Source organism: Chrysemys picta, chromosome 3, assembly GCF_011386835.1.
Source record: "Chrysemys picta bellii isolate R12L10 chromosome 3, ASM1138683v2, whole genome shotgun sequence".
NCBI classification, from domain to species: Eukaryota; Metazoa; Chordata; order Testudines; family Emydidae; genus Chrysemys; species Chrysemys picta.
This window is the reverse complement of record NC_088793.1, coordinates 170,531,405-170,554,171: the sequence shown is the minus strand read 5'-3', so window position 1 is coordinate 170,554,171 and position 22,767 is coordinate 170,531,405. Positions and strand designations below refer to the sequence as shown.

Here is a 22,767-nt window from a genome sequence, read left to right as displayed (position 1 = left end):
GATCTCCTTAATCAACTGCTATACTGTGGTCTTGCCAGGCTATTAGTCCATCAATGGAATGGAGACACTGTATGTGTCTAAACCCCAATCACTTAGGGGTTCATTTCCAAAGCAGTGAGCAGAATGTAAGTCCACTCACATTAATGTCATTTGGAGTAGTACGAGTATTTCCTGTTTTTCCTGGTGAATAGGTAACCTTTATTAGCCAGGAAGAGGGTTACCAGCAAAAGCATTAGTCAGAGACAAGAAGGTATTAAAGAAAGAAATAAAAAATAATCTGATAAACACATTAAGGGATCTGATGAAAACTGACATTTAATATGTATATAAAGGAATCAGCACTTATATTGAAAGACAAAGACAACGTATTATTTTGATTATTTTATTGTTTTTTTAATCTTCAAAATTTTCTGCCATGAGACAGGAATGCATGATAGATAGAAATGGCTCAAACATCTTCACATGAAACACTCTGAATCATATTTCATTCACAATTATTTGTCTAAAACATCTACAGTGACGTAATCCCACCCATTTCCATCCATTATCACAGATTTAATTATCGGTTAAACAGTAGTTGCCAGCAATTGAAAGCTGTAAGGCTTTTTGCATATTAGTTGAGTCTTTTGAACGACAACACAAGAATATCACAACTATAACTCTCACTTTACATGGCAACCCCTAAGTGATGGATGTTTCAAAATGACATGTGTTGCTTATGTGGAGTTCATAAAAATGATAGAGAGAGCTCTGTGCCTCACTAGCTTTGATAAACCTTTATCCTTTATTAGAATTATTTTCTCACCTTACAGCATATTCCTCATTTGAAACCATATAATTTGATGAGCTGATCTTTATCTTCTGTCACTATTATTTGGCAAAACTGTAAGTCAGACACACTAGAGCTCTCCAATAAAATACTATGTACAGAGCACAGTTTAAACAGTTGGGTTGCTTGGAATCCACATCTCCCTTCATTTGAAGAGAACTATTTTGAGGTTTTCTAGAACTGTTGTAAACAAGAGGATATTTTATATATATATAAATGTTCTAAATATCCTTTGGGAGTCCATTTGAGTTTTCTGATCTTACCAAATGATGACTAAATACCTGATCTGTAGCATTACTCCTGAGAAGATACTAGAAAGGGAATGACAGTTTTGATGCACTTTGGAATGGCACAATCACGTAAACGCTCGCACACTTAAGACTTATGAACTCATCCAAAGTTTCTAAACAAGACTTTCTAACTAAAACCTAAAATATCAGCACAATGCAGCAAGTTAAAAAAATTCTATGTAATCAAAATATAAACAAGTACATAGGAAATGCATATTTGTCAGTAATCTATTTTTTCTTTTTAATGTAGGAAACTTATGTACTTAAGAAACAATTGTAGCTGTCTGACAAGTTTTGTAAAAAAAAAAAAATTTTTTTTACTTTCCAAATTCATAACAAATGCCATGATATCCTGTAACTGGCCAGGTATAGCCACATAAGAGCTGCATGGCTTACAGCAACTCGGCGAGAGAAAAATCACCAAAAAAAAAAAAAAGAGGAAATCTCAAAATACGCAACATTATCTAAATTATTGTGATATTATCATGACTGCTAAAGGAGCCAGTAAAAAAACATTTGCAGTTTATTGATTCTTAAAGTCATCCCAAAATAGGGGAAAAAAAGATAACATCTTACTATACTAATGCCAAGCACCAATTTAACAATTTAACTATATTTATATTTCTCCTAGTAGTAAGGGAACGATTTCTGCTTGAAGCCTACGTTTAACCCTAGAACCATCAGACTTTTGTTTTCTTGTCATGCATTCTCTTCTGTTCACATCAAGGTCAACATAAAGATTCTTGAGTTTCAAAATATCAAGGCGAGCAATTCTTTGAAAATACAATTGCCTCTTACATTTTAATCAACTTTTAGGTTGTCAATAATTCATAAACAAACCGATGTTTGGTTAAAGTTCTAGGATTAAATAGGACTATACACAAGGATCAATAAAAACTGTTCCTTGATATGATTTGCCTTAGAATGAGCAGCACCTAGGGCAGACAGACTGCAAGCATGTCCACACTCCATTAGGAATTAGTAGTGTTAGAAAATTGCATATGTGTTAGATCAAGAAGGCAGTTTCATGAACATGGCATTATTCTCTTGTTTTTCCTCTTTTTTTCCATTAAAAAAGAAAGAACAGCTCCACAAAATTAATTTTTCAGTTTTTTTTTATGCACCTGGAAAAACAGCATAGTATTATTCAGCTGGTATTTATTCAGTGCTTCTGTTTGGTGTTAGTACTTCCAGAAAACACTTTCACGTGATTAAAGTGGTTTATTTCAGCTTTTCCTTAGAACTAACCTTTTTTCCAGTATTTACATCATGTCACTTCCTGACAGCAATTTCAGAATTAAAAATGAACCTACGGTCATGTCCCACTACTAACTTTGACCAGTTCTTGACATAAACTGTCAAGCTGGGCCCTTGGGATAGTTCACATATTGAAACAAAATCAGACTAAAAATCTCACTGAAACCCAACAGCTGGAGTGGGCATAAATCTCAGCTATTCCCCCTCCCCTATTTAAACCCTCTCCCTTTTATGAAAGCACACACACCAATGGAAAATAAAGACCATCTGAGTTTGAAGTGTTAAGACACTGGTGAATTATCTTGCTGGTCTTCAGTAACAGTGGATTCACTTTGCTCCTCACTTGTTTCATTAGATGGTTCTTCGTAGCTTGGCTCACCTGGATCCAGACTGCTCCCTTCACTTTGCTCCTCACTTTGCTCTTCATTGGCCTCCACAGTCTGCTCCAAATTGCTCTCCAAACATGTGAGAGAGCTGTCGGTTAGGCTTTCATTTTGTGCCATTTCATCAAATGATTGTGAAAGAGGTGCAGGGGACTCTACCACACTTTCATTGGCAGGGATGGGTGCTTTGGTTGTACCAATTTCTACTACAATGTCATTTTGTGGCAAAGTTATCTTCTCCACAAGTCTCCACTGAATAATACTCATGTCTTTCCCTCCAGTTGAAATCAAGTGACCATCGTTATGTGTAAAGCTGACATTTGTCACATGACTGCTGTGAGCACTGTATTTGTGACTGGGGGCCTATTGAAACAAATGGGGGGGGGGGAGAGAGAGAGGAATTAACTGTCACAATCTTTTCCTGTTATTTGTTAATATCAAAACACAACTGAAATATCTGTTGAAGTATTCCAAAGAATAATTTATATACACCAATCTACATTCAATTCCCACCCCCCTAAAGATATACTTTTCTCTTGAGTATTATTACTGAATTGTATACATTCCAAATTGTAGGAGACTTTTCCACGTTTGGGCTGGCTATATGTCCTCATGAAATCTGTACTTGGAAAGGGCCAGATACAGACTTTAAAAAAACAGATAACTTCAAAACATCCAGCAACACATTTAGTTTGTCACCAAGTGGCAAACAAAATTATTTTATAAATAATTTATTCTCTTCCTACACACTATTATTTTGACAGAGTTCCTGTCTCATTCAGTGCACGGGATGGATTTGCTGTGGGGACCCATCTTACAAATAGCGGAACCATCTGGCATGGAAAATTTCACCCCAAATGATTAAAGTTTGCCAAAGTTGCAAATGAAAATAGGGTCTTATAAGGGGAAGTGTCAGGCGACCATAACATTTGCTACGACCCTGCCTATAATACACCCCACAGAGTAGTCTAAACTTACCTTTGGCTTGGAGCAGGGATACTGAAAGAGATGGACCTTACAGAAATCATCAGCAACTGCTATCACCTTTCGATTATAGGATCTGACAAGAGCATTTATATCCGTCCCATCTGATCCTTCAGGCCATACTCCTAGGATATGGTCACACAGAGATATTTAGTAACAGTAATTTAAAAACAAAATTTAAAAAAATCCTGAAGCAATAATATAATCCATGAAACCTAAAATAAGGCTAAAAATAATGCCAAACTATGCATTTATCAAATTAAATTAGGAAACTGAATAGGATATTGAACTTAAGTTTATATTTTGTCACGCCAAGAAAATTTATCTGACTTGCTAAATTTGCTATTCAAGACCCCAATCCTGCAAATATAGATGCACAAGTGCTTAACTTCAAATTCAACTTGTTGCCAAAACAGATAATTCTTAAATGAACACTGTTTGGTACATTGTATTCATGTTCTAAAAGTGATGTGAGTTTTTGAAGAGTTTATGTAAGAAACTTAAATGCAGCACACTATATTAATTGAAATTTTTATTTTTAAACAATTTTTGGAGCAAAATAATTATTGTGTAGTGGAACCCTCTTTCTAATGGCAGTATGATTAGAATCAGACCACTAATCATCATAGTTTGCACAGAAAGTCAGCCTGGACATGTGCCATATATGAAAATAGTTCTTAAATAAAACAAATACATAGTGAATTGCACTTAAGTGCAAAGCACAGAACTGATATGTCTAGACAGAAGAAAAGTAACATCGTGTGAAGGAACGGAGGAGGAGCACTGAATTAAAAAAAAAAGCAAGCTCTTGTGCTTCAACATGCAGTAAAAATTGTCTTGCATATCTAAGAGCAAAGCTGGAAAAAGGGTAAACTAAGAATTAAAATATGATACTTTACTCCATGGTGCCAACTTTTACAATTCAACCATCACTTGCTGGGTGACCAGGAGTTGTATAAATATGAAGAGCCTTTTTTGTTTTGTTACATTTTTTAGGCATCGTGATTGTAAAGGATGTCAATGATCAAAATAGCCAGGGAAGGCATATCTTCCCCCAGCGACTAGCATTGGTTTAGGCCAATGGTCACCAACCGGTAGATCGCAATCGACTGGTTGATCCTGGAGCCTCTGACAGTCAATTGCGATCTCCGGCCACTAAAAGTCCGGTGGCATAGGGGGGCTAAGGCAGGCTCCCTGCCTACCTTGGCCCCACGCCACTCCCGGAAGTGGCCAGCGTGGCCCTGGGGTGGCGGTGAAGGGGGACAAGAGGAGGGGGTGTGGGCAGGGGTCTTCACACGCTGCTCCTTCCTGCAAGCACCGTCCTCGCAGCTTCCACTGGCCAGGAACGGGGAACTGTGGCCAATGAGAGCCGCGGGGGTGGTGCTTGCAGGCAGGAACAGTGAGCGGAGTCATGTGCTCCCTCCCCCCGGGGTCGCACAGGCGTTCTGACTGCTTCCGGGAGCGGCGTGGGGCCGGGGCAGGCAGGGAGCCTGCCTTAGCCCCACTGTGCCGCTGGCCAGGAGCCACCCGAGGTAAGTGCCACCTGGGGGCAGCCCGCACCCTTCCTGCACCCCAACCCCCAGCCCTGAAGCCCCCCTCCCGGAGCCAGCACCCTATACCCCCTCCTGCACCCTGAACCCCCTTCCTGCACCCTGAACCTCTGCCCCAGCCCTGAGCTCCCTCCTGGAGGCAGCACCCCATACCCCCTCCTTCACCCTAACACTCTGCCTCAGCCTGGAGCCCCCTCCTGTTCCTAAACTCCCTCCCAAAGCTTGCACCCCTCACCCACTCCTGCATCCCAACCCTCTGCTTCAGGCTCAGCCCAGAGCCCGCACCCCCTCCCAAACCCCAACTCTCTGCCGAAAGTGAGTGAGGGTGGGGGACAGCGAGTGACTGGTGTGTGTGGAGTGAGTGGGGTGGGGGCCTTGGGGAAGGGGCGGGGCAGATCCTGGGTTGCACTTAAATTCAAAAAGTGATCTTGTGCGTAAAAAGGTTGGAGACCACTGGTTTAGGCATTAAAAATACTTCTACCATTTCTTTGTATCATTAGGACAGAAACATTAGGGAACTCAGAGTAAACTGTAGGTTTAGTGCCAGCCTGAAAGTTTTACAGCATTATATTTTCAACATTGCAAAATTTTTTAAAGTAAACAACTTGTTCACATCTGAAATTGTTATAAAAAGCAACACCTCTATTCACTAGTTTATATGAAAGTTGTTTGTGACACTTTTCACTGGGTCAGGAAATTTTATCTAGAAGATAGAAGCCATGGGAAAACTAAAAGGTATGCCTAATTCTTCACATTTTTTAAGGAAAGAGGAGGGAGCCTGGCCAGTATTGGAGGATATTTGACGCAAGCGAATGTTACTGCAGATAAGTTACCAAAGTGAACAACATGAATTGCTAAGGAAATTGTTGGGCAATATTTTGAATGTCTCAACAGTAATGATGTCTGTTTCATAAATAAATATCTCAAGAATTTTCAAGCAGCTAGAACTAAATCGTTTGATCTTAAAATATCTTCTTAATCTATTAATATAGTATAACCAGCAGGTGTGGCAAATAAATGAACTTTAGAGTATATTCAAAACTCTGCTGCAGACATTTCTTTGACGTTTATATTTAGGAGCCTAAATAAAGAATTTTCTTAAGCAACAACTCTACAATTTTATCTGCTTCCTGAAATTACAGATGCCATTCTGGACAGATGTTGACCAGAGAGCTATACTATGTCCCGTTTCTTAATTTATAATGAGAGAGAGGGCTCTATAGTATATGCCAGTTTGATATTAGCAGTCTTAACAAAAAGATAATATGTTTTAACAAACTAGTAGGATTTTCCTTTCAAGGATTCAGGAAAGTATGACAAGAGTAACCCATCAACATGGCTGACAGGGTTAAAAAAAAAAAAAAGGATCGAATGTTTAAAAACTTTTAAAAATAGCAATGTTCATATTATTACTATTATTTTGTATGACAGTATAAGTAGCCCCTATAGGATACTGTCCTTTTGTGCTAGGCACTGTAGCAGACATGAGACAGTCCATGTCTAAAAAAGCTTACAATCTGAACAGAAAAAAGTCAAAGGAAGGTATGGAAAACACGCCCTGAGAGGTGAAGTGACTTGCCCAGCGTCACAGCAGGTCAGTGGCTGAACAAGGAATCAAACTCAAGTCTCATGCTGGATGACAATGCTTTAATTTGAGACTAAGTCATCGGTCCTGGATGTTTGTAAGGACCAGGAATGCTCGACAGTAGAAAATTAAAACATGATGGGCCTGGAACCTTTTAAGTTTGTAACTACACCTTGAAGATGACAAATGATTTTTGGCAGAATAACTGATGTCACGCTATTTGCTGTGCTCACTTTATTTTTAAACACACAAATGAGTCACTGGTGGATTTTTCATTCAGAAATATCACTCAGATTTCACTTTCCATTGTGAACCCAAAACCCCTTAGAACTCTGAAGAATCTGAGAGCTGTTAAGTTTAATAAAACTTTAGTACATAATAGTAAAAGTGCATAATAATCTGGATGGAATGGAGATAAATCAGAAACTCTGACCAGAATTACTAGCAACTGAAATGCAGTTTAAAATACACAAGAGAAAGAAAGGGCCTGAATGGCAAAGGGTACTGTTAATGAAATACAGAGCTGTTCATCTGCATGTCATCTGAGCTGAATTTGGCCCAGGTCATCACTAGCTCCTATCTGATGGCTGCTAAGTAGAATGAGCTGATGGTCTAAATCCAAATCAAAATGAATAAATATTCAAATCATACAGATACTGGTACAACCACAACTGACTTTCTTTCATGCAATGTCAGCAATATAGCTAATGACTGATTGAGCATGGAAACAGAATTCCTCTTGCATCTCCCAACATTGTCCCTTTATATCCTGGTTGAAAGGCACTTCTGAGAAAGAGTAGGGAATCTGATACAGCTGCTGCCCACATTGTATCTGCTATGTTGCTAAATGTAGTGCTGCTGTAGTTTTAGTGCTTGCAAGATGGCATCTTTCATTAACTCAAAATGTAAAGTAGAAAAAAATGTAAAAGGAGTGCCTCAAATCCTATCATAACATAACAGAGGGTACAGGCCTGGCTCAGTCCTTTTGCCTCCTTTAAAGTATTGTATTGCTCACTGACCAGGACATTAAACTCTCATGAAAATGCTGAAAGCTTGGCTCCTTGCACTTCCTCATTGCTATCTGACGAAGCTCCTGTGAGCCACTAACAATACCCATTCCTTCATGGTACAGTTTTCACTCTTTCAGTATTTGCTCCATAACAGCAAAGAAAGTTAGGAAATCAAAGCTGCAGACAAATATCATTAATCAATCCAGTCTTACACACTCAGAGCTTCAGGAGAAAGCAGCCATCTGCTCTGAATGCCATCAACAGAGATTGGATAAACATGTGCACGTAGAACATTAAATTAAATTTTCAGGCTAACAGGTGCCAGAATCCTAATCAAAATACCAGCAAGCAGCAGTGTAGGTATCTGTTCACCTACACCAGAGGCATATTCCAGCATATCTCAACTATCCACCTCTAAAGAGAAAGGACTGTAGGTTTTCGATTATAAAGACCAAACTGTCAGGTGCCCGGCTTATTTGACATACAAGAGTGTCACTGTAGCCACCAACTTAAATGTAGCCCTTCTACAGCACTTACGTATTAAGGAGATCTTCTCAGAGGGGGTATGTGGTTATCATCAAAGGCTACATGAAGAGTAAGCATTCAGAAAAACATTTCTCTATTTTCTTCCTTCCAGCAAATAAATTGGTATTGAAAAGTGAACTCCCACTAGCCAAGAAGAAAGCTTTGCACGCTCTTATTTCTCATCCCCAAGAATTTACTGACTTGCTTCTACCTACTTTTTATGTTTCATATGAGTGTGAACACCAGAGGCAGATCTCTTGTACTAGTGGTGAATGTGAAACATTTAGCACCCTGCTCACATGATTTGGTTCACAACATTGGCAGGTTGAACAATATCTCTCAACACTTCACAGAAGGGCTTTTACTTAGGACTGACAGAATGCCATTTTGCAGAAAATAACTTGAACTATTCAGCCACAGCCCTGAGTTTTGGTATAAAAATCATACATAACACTGTCCGTTCTTTAAATTTTTGTAGATTTGTTTTAAAAAATCTGCTTCATTTTTTAAAGCACTCCTCCTTTGCAGACATAGGGCACATTGCTGATCTTTGATTGTAGTCCTCAAATGGTGTAGCCACCCTCCTGAGTCATGGACTACACAGTACAAAGTATACACCTCAGATCTTTACTGTACTTTCTCTCCTCCCCATTCCCATCCCCAGTACCATCTCTCAAAACACAACAGTTTATGTCTCAAGGCCAACTCCAGAATCTAAAATGAGTAGAACAAAAAAATCCCAAACCTGTAATATTAAATGGATGATGAATATGTATTATCTATGGAGAATATCTACCTTCAGAGAGCTACATCCTGCTTAAGATTGATCACATGACCAGTATTGCGGTCAGTCTCCTGGGATGGTGCGTCAGACATAAGGGAATTGTTGGGGGTATCTGATAATACTACCGTGAGGTAACTGAAGCAATTCTGTACTGACATTCCAATAACCGTACCATGAGCATTAATCGAGTATTTCCAATGATAAAATCTAGCATAATAAAGGTTAAACAAAATAAAGGGTAAAAGCAAGTTAAAAGTAAGTTAAATGGTGCTTACCAAACACTTGAAACCCTAGCACACAAGTGTACGTCGTCCAATCTATATCCTTACAATCCGAACGATTCCTGATAAGTTTACAGCCACTTGGAATGTCCCCTTTAAAAGAAGTGAATTAACAGTAATGGCATATGAATTAGATCCACCTATTTTGTTCCTTGAAGACACTAAGAAAGTTGGAGAAACTAATTAAGTGCAATTTTTTAAACCATTCTGGCAAGCCAATGACAAAGCCAGTACTAGATTCCTCCATCGTGGGACAGATCCTTTACCAAATTCCAAGTGCTTCTGAGCTTTATTTTGGACCCAAGAGCCTGACTCTCCTCTCATTTACACGGATTTTACACCTATGTCTCTCCAACTACTTCAATTTCACCTTCCATTACTTCTAATTTACAGTGGCCTAAGATCAGAATTGGGAAGTAACCCCCACCCCCATTTCTTGGGTCCCTCATTAAGTGCTTTATAAAATGTTTCAATGAATATCTCAGCCCCCATGCTGCCAGACCCCATACTTGTTAGAATTAGTAGTCACTCACTCTCTCAGGAAGTTCATTTTTAAAAAATCATGATTCTGGTTAGTGAGGAACCATTTGCCATGGGAATCTCAATTCCCTTTCACCTTGTAACCAGAAAGGGAATGATTATGTCTTTCTGTTCAGCAGTTTGGCATTGATGGGTTGCAGCCCTTCACCTCACTCCATAGACAATTAAGGTCACAGAAACTGGGCAGATTCACTTCCGGGATCGATTTATCGCGTCTAGACCAGACGCGATAAATCGATCCCAGAACATTGATTGCCTGCCGCCGGACCCGGAGGTAATTGTAGACGTACCCTCAGATACAGAACTATCAGCTGACAGTTGACAGCTGAGTTGCAATGGGTGGAATAGACCTGAGAAGGTGCTAGTCATTTTTCATTTGCCAATAGTGGTTCTTCATGCCTGTAAAGAAAGGAGCCACAGCCCATCAATTCCAAACTGATGACTTCCTCCAAACAGAATAGGGGGGGAATCTATTTTTTTAAATAGATTAAAATGTCTGTGCTCTGACCAGCTCACCTTGCTTTAGGTGTGGTTCTGCATAGTTGCTATTAGACACATCTAATAGTTAAATAAACAATTTAAAAAAGGCACAAGGTATGCAAATACGATTACTATACAGCTATATAAATACTTGTATTGGTTCAAGCTTTTCTCTTTCAAATCTTACACACTTCAATAGATCACACTGTTGATACTAAATAGACAACTTATACATACTATTTTCAAAGTGCAAAACCTTTTGGAGCAACATCACAACCTAGTGCCATTTGTTCTGTAAATTCTAAGTTGTTATCCTGATTTATGACCTTGTAGAGAAGTAAACTATATTTGGAATTGCCATTAGGTAATACACAGCTCTGAATAATATCAGGATATCAGGTTACAAAAGTTCAAATTAGTTCCTTTGTCAGAAAGCATTTTGCACAGACCGCCCTGACCACATACATTCTTCCATGTATTATGATTGCTAAGGCAAATTTCTGTCCCGTACATATAATTTAATTTCATACTTACAGTATAGTATTTCATAGTCTCCTGAGTTTGACATTATATACTTGTTGTCCGGGGACCAGTCAAGGTGTGTAATATAGCTGGAATGTCCCTAAAGAATAACACAATAATGCCAACATGAAACTTTTAACTTCCATCATCATTAAAACATAAACTTGTCCGGTGATGACTGAAAAACTAACAAGGCATAGGATAATTAAAATCAGAAGTAGTAATGAGTTGTTCTTTTTCCAGGATCTACTGCAAACATTTGCATTCCTGTAAAGATTCCTATTACACAGAGAGACATTTGCCAATGACTAAACAAACATGAATCTGGCAAAGTGCCTTTCCCGTAACCTATTAGAGTTTCAGAGTAAAGTGGATTCTTCCATGGTATTGCCTCTTCACGGTACCAATTAATCCAAGCAGACAAGTTGTTCAAGTATGGAGGGGGGAGGGATAGCTCAGTGGTTTCAGCATTGGCCTGCTAAACCCAGGGTTGTGAGTTCAATCCTTGAGGGGGCCAAATCTGTCTGGGGATTGGTCCTGCTTTGAGCAGGGGGTTGGACTAGATGACCTCCTGAGGTCCCTTCCAACCCTGATATTCTATGAATGACAGAGCAGAGCTCTACTTTGAACCAGTCAATTGTCTTTTGATAGGGCAACGAGACTAAATGCATGAGTTTGCATTACTAAAAGTAGGGGGAAATGGCAGATTTTCAGAAGTGGGTTTTTAGACAAGCTCAGCTCCTGTTTAGGCACCTGAGTAATTGGCTGGATTTTCAGAAATGTACAGCACCCATTGATTTCAACTGCAGCCGCCAGGAGATGAGTTCTTGTGAAAATTCAGCCTAGTGGGAGCTACGGGTGCTGGGCTCTCGTGGAAACGTGGCCCACAAACCTTAGCAATACAGAACACTGACACTCTGGTGAACAACAAAGAATTCCAATAGCTGTCTCCTACTTTTCTCCTTTAAGGATGATTAAATGATTACAAATAAATGAGCTTGAAGTCTTATAAACATTGCTTTTATAAATTAGGCAGATTCAACACCACAAAGAAGCCAGCGTAGACTCACGGGAAGCTCACTTATTCTTACACCGTCCATGCTGCAGCAAATTAACTTTTCATACAGTTTTGCCAATAATCTTACATTCTGCTACCAGTTCTTATTTTTACGGAACAGCAGAGTAAACTATTTAAAAGGGCTCAAACTTCCCCTTAATAAGCTCATTCTAGGCAGCCCCAGGCTAGCACAGAGGGAAGGAAAGGGAATACTACATTTGTTCAGGTGGTAGAAAATCAATCCAGAAGTCGCAATGAAAAAGCTTTTTATTTGGAAACGGTTCACAACTCTGAACAGTCTCTTGGTAAGTTATAAATCCACACTGAAACTCAGAAACATGACAGATATGTAATACAAACCAATTTTTAAATGACTGCAGAAAAAAACAAGGTGGGTGAGGTAATATCTTGAAAGGCTGCAGATTACAGAGCTCAGGATTTGTACGCTCTGTTTTTACTAAGAAACCTGCACCTGATCCCTGCTTTATGTTTCTATCTATCCTACTCAATTAACACCTTTTTAAAATGCACACCTGCACAGCTTTAATTTCAGATTACAGCACTGCAGATTTTAAATCCCTCCATATCATCTATATTATTACACTGATCAAGTCATAATAAGAAATCCAACTGCAGAATGAAACCCTAACTTTATAACTGATTTCTGAAAAACAAGATTTTTCTTGTGCATGGCTACATTACACTGAAACCTCCACTTAAATACAACCTTTAACATGCAATTCTGTTTCTCAAGGGAGCAATTTAAAGTGTCTAAGGATTCAAGTACACTTCTGTTTGACCTTTAGTAAAAGTCTACTTCTGCTAGGCCACTGACATAACTGGCAGCCCAAAGAACCAGCAAATACTGGTTTCGCTGTATTTAGTTTTGAACAAGTATGATTTTTATTAGATTGTAAATCTACAGCAAGTTGATATGGAAAACTACAGAAAGATAAATATATACTATAGCCTTTAGAAAACACTTTGAACTAGCAAATATAATATAACCAAGAGTTTTCAATTTGAGCTGGGCAAAACTCTTGCAGGACAAATTCATGTTATAATATACACAGGGAGATGAGCTATCAGATTAATTTGCTGTGAATATTGTTCTTTTTCTAATAACGATTGCTCTTGCCCCCAATCAGCTACAAATACACTGCACAAAAGGGCCTAATCCTACAACGCTTAGTCACACAAGTAACCTTGCCTCCCACTGATTGTAACGGGACTATTTGCACAAATAAAGACTACTCACGTGAGGAAAGGTTGTGGAATCAGGCCATAGCACTATTTGAACAATGGCTGTATGGCTAATTTTAAAGGTTTTAACCACGCTAATGGACACAGCCCTGGGAAGCTGCATCACTCCATGATGAATTCTGGGACCACATTTGCTGCTACATCCTACCAGTGTCTGCATTATATTCCCTTAGTTTGATTGTCCATTGGCAGGGGTAGGATGGAGGGCACTGCCCCACCTTTTTCTCCACATCGTTGTGGCAATATGCACCCCTGGCATAAGTATGAAGGGGACAGCTCCTGCAATCCCCTGAACACAAGAACTGTGAGTGTCATGTGATGGGTAATGGGGTAGGAGCCTCCTTGTGTGCTTCCTCTTCCTATTCATCTCTGTGTTCTAGCCAATCACAATCTGGCCCTAAGAAATCTGCATCTACATATCAGACCGGCAGAATTAATTAACCAAGTTAATATCGAAATATTCATTAGAATTAATTAACAAGGTTAGTCAAACCAGATTACAAATGAAATCTTGTATTCAAATGAGCCTTTCTTTACATAGCATTAAAACGAAGTAACTCTAGTCAAATTATATGCTCTAGCAAATCTTGTGTAAAACATGAACTGTGACATCAGTCAGCATTGCTGTACGTCAGGGGTCTCAAACTCAAATGACCATGAGGGCCACATGAGGACTAGTACATTACGGACACCTCCCCCTGCCGCCCTCGGTCCCGCCCCCACTCCACCGTTTCCATGAGGCCCCGCCTCTGCCCTGCCTCTTCCCATCCCTTCCCTGCCCCCATTCCAACCCCTTCCCCGAAATCCCTACCCCCAACTCTGCCCCCTCCCTGCCCCCAGGGGGTGCAGGAGGAGTGTGGGGTGTGGTGGGGGCTCAGGGCAGGGAGTTGGGGTGTGGGGTGCAGGAGGGGTGTGGGGTACAGCAGGGGGTCAGGGTACAGCAGGGGGTCAGGGTGCGTCAGGGGGCTCAGGGCAGTGGGTTGGGATGCAGGAGGAGTGCGGGGTGAGGCAGGGGATTCAGGGCAGGGGGTTGGGGTGCAGAGTGCGGCAGGGGGCTCAGGGCAGGGGGTTCAGCTGCAGGAGGAGTTGGTGGGGCAGGATCTGGCCCGGTGCGTACCGGGGGCAGGGCAGGCTCCCTGCCTGCCTGCCCTGCCCCCGCGCTGCTCCGGGAAGAGGCTGGAATATGGGGAAGGGGGGGGCGGAGGGGCTGTGTGTTGCTGTTGCTTCATGCACCGCCCCCAGCAGCTCTCATTGGCTGCGGTTCCCCGTTCCCGGTCAATTGGAGCTGCTGGGGGCGCTGCCTGAAGTAACAGCAACACACAGACCCTCCACCCCCCCTTCCCCACATGCCAGCTTCTTCTCGGAGCAGCGCGGGGCAGGGCAGGCAGGCAGGGAGCCTGCCCTGCCCCCGGTGCATGTCCGGCCAGAGCCGCTCTAGGTAAACACTGGGGGAAGGGCGGGGGGGGGCTGCAAGGGGCTCGCGGGCCACAGAAAATAACCCCGGGGGCTGCGTGTTTGAGACCCCTGCTGTACGTACTTTGTAATGGAGCACTTTGTTTCAGTCTTCTGACAAAATCCAAATCTACTATCTTACTTTTTCAGATGTTAAAGTTGACTTAAATCATATATGTGTCAGCATTTAGTTTACAGCCCTGGACTCTCCTAAGTAGTTAGGATACTTTGGCAAACGGCCACAATGCAAGGTTGATGGATCAATAGCTAGCATTATGAGCATAACCTTATATATCCGTCATTAATCCCCGCTATTTGCCCTACAGCATGTGCATATTCAACTAGTGCCAAAACACAAAGTCACTCTTCCCTACGAACACAAGGTCATCAGTGTAACTGACAAACCCACACTCATGATAACCTCTGTGTTAAAGACCCTTAGGCCTGATCCTGTTCTTATTTAAGTCAATGTCAAAATTCATGGGAGCAGGTTCTCAGTATTCATGAATGAACATTACACTTGTGGAGAGAGAATGGGGAACTTGACTCTTGTTCCCCCTACCACCTTTTCTTCCCTCTCCTTTCCTTAATGAACCTCCTCCATATCCACCAGAAGATGGCCTCCCCACCTCCATTCATCCTCTAGTCTAGTGCATGGCATGAGGATAGTCACTCTCTGCCCCATCTCCCTCTGCAGATGTGTGTTCCTATGTGACTCAGGACCCAGTGCATGGTCCCTTCCAGTGAGCCCTCTTTTTAGCAGCCACACAATGCATCCATCGAAGTTCTTATATAAATATCTCTGATGGTTGCTGAGTTTCTTGCAAAATTATACAGCATGTATATAAAGATATATTTATCATTCTCCTCTCCGACCTGCCAGTGTCCCCTAGAGGACTTGCTACATTTAGGAAAATGACTAGTCCTGATGATATTATGTACTTCGGGATTAGTCATGGCCTTTGAGGTTATTAATTTATTGTTGATTGACAGACCTATACCGTAGTTGATAGAAGGATGCATTATATTTTATGAGACCTACAATACACTGAAAAAAAATTAAACACAAAATGAGACAGGATTTTTTCCTCTCTTTTTTCAAATTCTTAAAAGTTGCAAACTAACTCCAACATGGAAAAAAAAATTGGACAGCCGTTTATTAAATCCTGCCAGACCTTTGGCAGCTGTTAAAATTCCTTGGGGTGGTGGGAGGGTGAACAAAGCTATTGGCAAGGGGGAATCTGTGCTGGAAAATCCCTTCAAGCAAGCAACCGTGACAGGATGAATCTAAACATAAAACGCTGTCATAATATTTTAAACAGCACAATTTTATATTCCAATAAAAATCTTCCTTCAGCAGCTACCACAGAGAGGCACACTTCCTTTCACACACTGTGCACTTATAACTGGCTATTGAAAATATCTGGCTGGACAGAAGCCTCCCCGTTCACTGCTAATGTTTATCTGCCTCAATGGACTCAGGTGGTAAATTCATAATCCATGGATCACAAGGTCCACGGCTCAGACTGCAATTTACCCTTCTTTGAAGCAACAGGAAAAATCAAGATGTTTGTGGCCCTGAATGAATCAGTAACAGATAATGATGAATAATAATTAAATCATGCTATAGCATACACTGAGCACACTTAAAAAATTCCTTTCAGCTCTGGAGATATTCCCCATTTTAAGTATAGGGAATATCATGAAAACTTGTTTATATTTCTATATCTGTAAGGAACATTTTAAGTATACCTACTGTACCTCATTTTATTTGGAAATCTATTTGACATCTAAGATTAATGAGAATCATTCACATTATTATTACAACCTGTTATGAGTCGCCCACCCCAGAATATCTAGGTGCTCTTCACATGGCTTAAGACTGGGTAAAATGAGACTTCTCAGAAATAAGGAGTATATAATCCAGCCCCATGATTTTCTGTAGCAATCAACTAGCCAATTTTAATGGACAGAGATCCAAATTATATTAGCTGCAATGTATAGCATGGATAGAAATATTGCTTAATTAGGATGCTGTCAGGATGATTCAGAGATGATTTGGTTCTACATAGAACTGAAAGGGACCTCGACAGGTCATCTACTCCAGCCCCCTGCACTCATAGCAGGACTAAATATTATCTAGACCCTTCAGCAGGTTGCGAGGTCATTACATGGCGGGTCGCAAGCTGTCAGCCTCCACCCAAACCCCGCTTCACCTCCAGCATTTATAATGGTGTTAAATATATAAAAAAGTGTTTTTAATTTATAAGGGGGGGGGGTCACACTCACAAGCTTGCTATGTGAAAGGGGTCACCAGTACAAAATTTGAGAAGCACTGATCTAGACCATTCCTGACAGGTGTTTGTCTAACCTGTTCTTAAAAATTTCCAATGATGGAGATTCCACAACTTCCCTAGGCAATTTATTCCAGTGCTTAACCACCCTGACTGTTAGGAAGTTTTTCCTAATGTACAACCTAAACTGCCCTTGCTGCAATTTAAGCCCATTGCTTCTTGTCCTATCCTTAGAGGTTAAGGAGAATTTTTTTTCTCCCTCTTCCTTCTAACAAACTTTTATGTACTTGAAAATTGTTATCATGTCCCCCTCAGTCTTCTCCTCCAGACTAAACAAACCCATTTTTTTCAATCTTCTCTCATAAGGTCATGTTTTATAGAACTTTAATCATTTTGGTTGTTCTTCTCTGGAATTTCTCTAATTTGTCCACATCTTTCCTGAAATGAGGCACCCAGAACTGGACACAAAACTCCAATTGAGGACTAATTAGCACGGAGTAAAGCGGAAGGATTACTCCTGGTGTCTTGCTTACAACACTCCTGCTAATACATCCCAGAATGATGTTTGCTTTTTTTGCAACAGCGATACACTATTGACTCATATTTAGCTTGTGATCTACTATGACCCCCAGATCCCTTTCTGCAGTACTCCTTCCTAGGCAGTCATTTTCCATCTTGTATGTGTGCAACTGATTGTTCCTTCCTGCATTTGTCCTTTTTGAATTTCATCCTATTTACTTCAGACCATTTCTCCAGTTTGTCCGGACCATTTTGAATTTTTATCCTATCCTCCAAAGCACTTGCAATCCCTCCCAGCTTGTTATCATCCGCAAACTATAAGTGTACTATGCCATTATCTAAATCATTGATGAAGCTATTGAACAAAATTGGACCCAGAACTGATCCCTGGGGGACCCCACTTGATATGCCTTTCCAGCTTGACTGTGAATCACACATAGCTACTCTCTGGGAACAGTTTTCCACCCAGTTATGCACCCACCTTATAGTAGCTCCATCTAGGTTGTATTTCCCTAGTTTATGAGACGGTCATGTCTTACTAAAGTCTAGATATACCACATCTACCTCTTCCTCCCAGCCACAAGGCTTGTTACCATGTCAAAGAAAGCTATTAGGTTGGTTGACACAATTTGTTCTTGACAAATCCATGCTGACTGTTACTTATCAGCTTACATGTACCTCTCTATCTGTTTCCTCAGCAACCAGCAACTTTTAGCCTCTCAGCTATGGAAAAAGTGGAAGTTTTACAAAAAGTAATGTAAAACTGCTAGCTTGTTGCTATCATACCAATTATATAGTGCCTCCTCTCTATTTCATGGGGCTGTCCAGTCCTGTGATGGGCTCTTCAGACAGCTGCATGAACTGAAATGATATCTTTGGATAATCAGAAATTCTACCTATTAAAGGCTAATAGTATCTCTAAGCAGTATATTCTCCCAGTGAGGGGATACTACGCTCATGAATAATGGAAAAAATTCTCACAACTGGAAAGATACAAAGGGCTGGAGGATGGGGGTATTACACATGGGCTGACACTGGTTCAAATTAGGGCTGTCAAGGAGTACAGTCACAAATTTAATTTATGCATTATTTTTTTAACGAGCATCATCAGCATGGAAGTATATTCTCTGGAATGGTGGCCAAAACATGAAGGGGGATAAAATGTTTAGCATATCTGGCATGTAAATACCTTGCAACGCCAGCTACAAAAGTGCCATGTGAATGCCTGTTCTCACTTTCAGGTGACATTGTAAATAAGAAGCAGGCAGCAGTATCTCCCATCACTGTAAACAAACTTCTTTGTCTTAGCGATTGGAAGAATAAGAAGTAGGACTGAGTGGACTTGTAGGCTCTAAAGTTTTACATTGTTTGTTTTTGAGTGCAGTTATGTAACCAGAAAAAAAAAATCTACATTTCTAAGTTACATTTTCACAGTAAAGAGACTGCACTACAGTACTTGTATGAGGTGAATTGAAAAATACTATTTCTTTTGTTTATCATTTTTACAGTGCATATATTTGTAATAAAAAATAATAATATAAAGTGAGAACTGTGCACTTTACATTCTGTGTTGTAAATGAAATCAATATTGAAAATGTAGAAAAATATCCAATAATATTAAATAAATTTCAGTTGGTATTCTATTGTTATAAGTGCAATTAATCACGATTAATTTTTTTGAGTTAATCGCGTGAGTTAACTGCGATTAATTGACAACCTAGTTCAAATATAAAAACACTTCTGGGTGGATTTAAACAATGTTTACCAGCTGGAAGAAATGAATGGTGGCTGATTGCCAGAAGGAATTACTTGTATAACCTGGGGATCACCTGCCAGGCTATGGTATAACAGTGGTACTCCCTCCCCGTCCCCTCCTCCCCCGCCCCCAAGTTGGTGCCAGAGGACATATACTAGCCAGGAAGGGACTCAAAGTCTTGAACATAACCAGATACCTCCCTGTTAAATACCAGCTTAATATCAATCCACCACTTTGCTGGCAGCCAGCGTAGAGGAATACAGGATGCATGTAATATGATCATAGGCTGGTTGCTCAGTCCAGTGAGCCAATGTGCTGCTGCATTCTGCACAAGCCGAAAGAGGCATAGAAGCCCTGCTAAGAGGGAACTGAGCTTTTGTCATTACAAGCTCATTTGCTGCTGTTGCAAAATGACTGTGGAATAAATAAGGGCGCAGGCTGCAGAGGTTATGCAGCTGAAACAGTCAAATAACATGCAAAACATGACTTTCTGTGGAAATAGCATAGCTAAAAGAAATCCGAGGTTCTTAATGTGGAAAACTACAAATGGCTGCCCTCAGACAGTGGTGACATGAAGAGGGAGAGAGCAACAACCAGGGCCGGCTCTAACTTTTTTGCCACACCAGGCAAAAAAGAAGAGCGCCGCCCCGCCGTAACACCCCCCCCCCCAGCACCGCGCTGCCGACCCCCCCTCCAGCGCTGCAGACCCCCCCAGTGCTGCGCCGCCCCGCCCAAACCCCCGGAGTGCCGGGTCACTGAACCCCCCCCCCCCCCCTCCCAGCGCCTTGCTGGGCCGCCCAAACCCCCGGAGCACCGCACCGCCCAAACCCCCCTCCCCCAGCACCTTGCCGGGCCGGCCAAACCCCCAAACCCCCCACGAGCACCTCGCCGGGCCGGCCAAACCCCCCGAGCGCCAAGCCGCCCAAACCCCAAGTGCCGGGCCGCCCAAACCCCCGGAGCACTGAGCTGGCCAAACCCCCACCCCCCTGAGCGCTGGGCCGGGCCGCCCAAACCCCCAGAGCGCTGGGCCGGCCAAACCCCAGGTCCCCCCTCGAGGACCGGGCCAGGCTGGGCCGGCCAAACCCCCCGAGCGCTGGGCCGCGCCGCCGAATCCTCCCCCGCAGCGCTGTGCCGCCAAAACACCCCCCACGATGCCCGGCCGGGAAAAAAAAAAGAAAAAACCCTCGAGCGCCGCCCCGCCGAAAAACAAAAAACAAAAACACCGCGAGTGCCCCCCGCCACCCCAACATTGGCCGCCCCTTCTCAGGTGCCGCCCCAAGCATGTGCTTGGTTGGCTGGTGCCTGGAGCGGGCCCTGGCAACAACTATCTAGTAGCAAGACTTCTCTCTTTCTCAAGCAGACCTGAATATCTAGTGGATAAATGGCTGGATAATATTGCCTAAGTCAAAAGGTGAACTAGAAAAGATTTTGTTAAGAGATCTTCTCTCTCTCTATACATGTCTGTATACACACCCACACACGCACGCCCTTGGGCAATCTGGAAGATAACAGAGCCATAATGGATGCTGAATTGTAAATACAACAGTGACCAAACATCAACATCATTAACTGACTTCTGTCTTCCATAACAAAGTATTAAACTTTGTGTGTTAGGATCTTGTACTTATTCAAAAGAAAGTGAAATTCAATGAGATTATAACATTAAAGAGTCTCAGTCTTCTTTCAAAGAAAAATATATTAATAGCAGACAATCTCTCTCTCCTCCCCCCCAATTTAAAATTTCTTCACAAGGAACCAAAAGATACTGTATATACATTTGCTTCAATAGCTGAAACTTGTGGCTAATACAGTGATGTCTGCTGATTAGAGCAGAGAACTGGGAGGACATTCTTTTATAGTCTGGGATATACCACTCACTGACTATGTAACAAGTCCTTAGGCTTCTTGTGCTTCCTATAATCCAGATGATTAGAAATACATAACCTATCTCAGCTGAACATCCCTAGTTAATAACAACACATCTCAGGAAAGATGCAGTGTCTATTACTGAAGGGCACGCATAATACCCATTAAGATTTGCTCAGTTTTTCTACTACAAATATTATATTTCAATAACAAACTCTACCTGGCACATTTATTTTGGGCATGAGTTAGGCATATAGTCTTATCCCAGGGATAATTTTTTCCCATCCCCCAAATCTGAAACAAATATTTCAAATTGATGTAGCAGTTTGAGAAGCTTTCTTATACTTGTAAAACAAAATATACAACTTATTAAAATACATAAAATGTTGCAAATATGTCTAAAATATGGATTGTATCCTTGTTATTTTAACTTTAAACAGTTAAAAAGCTTTTATTTATTATTTTTGTTGTGGTATCACCTAAAAGCCCCAATCAGGGATCAAGTCCCTATTACTGTACGTACACATACACACTCACACAGAAAAGACAGCATTCTATTACCATAACCTTAAATTCAGACTTGAGTAAAATAAACCTACGCTATGTTTTGAAATTGCTGCTTCTCATCAAGAGCAGTTTCAGTCTCAGCCATGTTAAAGGGTCCAAGAAACTCAGAAAAAAACCTCTGTGACCTATTTGTAACTGTTCTTTTGATGTGATGCATCACCTATTCTACCTATAGTTACTACTAAGGTGTGTGCACCCCCAGTGCACCGGAGCTGGAACTTTGACTAGCAGGACCTGTAGTGGTGATGTTCACACCCTGCCGCCTTAGCCCCTCCTCTGGCCATATAAGGGCAGCATCACCCTGACCCCCTCTTTTCCTTTGCATCAAATGTCAGACGGCGGGTGGGTCGTGAAATACACATCTGCATCACATCTCAAAGGACAACAGTTACAGGCAGGTAACCATTTTTTTTTTCTTTGAGTAGATGCAGTTGTGTGTTCTACTTAGGTGATTCATGAGCGGTATTCGTAGGAGGTGGGGCTTGGAATTTATTTAAACAAGGACTTCAGGATTGCATTCCCAAAGTTTGCGTCTTATCTGGATGCAGCAGGAGTGGCACAGTGGTTTGTAAAAGTATGCACAGAGGACCATGTGGCAGCCCTGCAAATGTCTAATATAGAAATGCCACCTAGGAATGCCATCAGCATTGCCTGGGCTCTTTTGGATTGAGCTCACACCCTTTGAGGGGGGTGTAGCCTGGGCTAATTCATATGCTGCTATGATACAGGAAGTTATCCACCTGGACATAGACTCAGAAGAGACTGCTTGATCCTTCATTCAGTCTGCATATGAGACAAACAAATGAGATGAGTAATAGAATGATTTGGTCCTAGCTAGATAAAAAGCTAAACATCGCCTGACATCCACTGTGAAGATATTGATCTCTGGTGTTGAATGCTGCTTAGGGAAGAACACTGGTAAATACACAGCTTGGTTCAGGTGTTACTGGGAAACCATGTAAGATAAAAACTT

The 22,767-nt window shown here is 41.3% G+C and overlaps 1 protein-coding gene across 9 annotated transcripts in view; it reads right to left on the bottom strand.

Moving 5' to 3' along the window:
- Positions 1–371: 371 nt before the first annotated feature.
- Positions 372–22,767, bottom strand: part of EML4 (EMAP like 4) — a 258,663-nt gene continuing 236,267 nt past the window's right edge. For all 9 annotated transcript variants that reach the window (XM_005301262.4, XM_065589537.1, XM_065589536.1 and 6 more), the window contains 4 exons: positions 11,033–11,120; positions 9,473–9,571; positions 3,738–3,868; positions 372–3,122 (listed from right to left, as the gene is read on the bottom strand). In XM_005301262.4, coding sequence (XP_005301319.1) covers positions 2,658–3,122; positions 3,738–3,868; positions 9,473–9,571; positions 11,033–11,120 — 783 coding nt within the window. In that variant the 3' untranslated portion in view covers positions 372–2,657. The remainder of the gene's footprint in view (positions 3,123–3,737; positions 3,869–9,472; positions 9,572–11,032; positions 11,121–22,767) is intronic.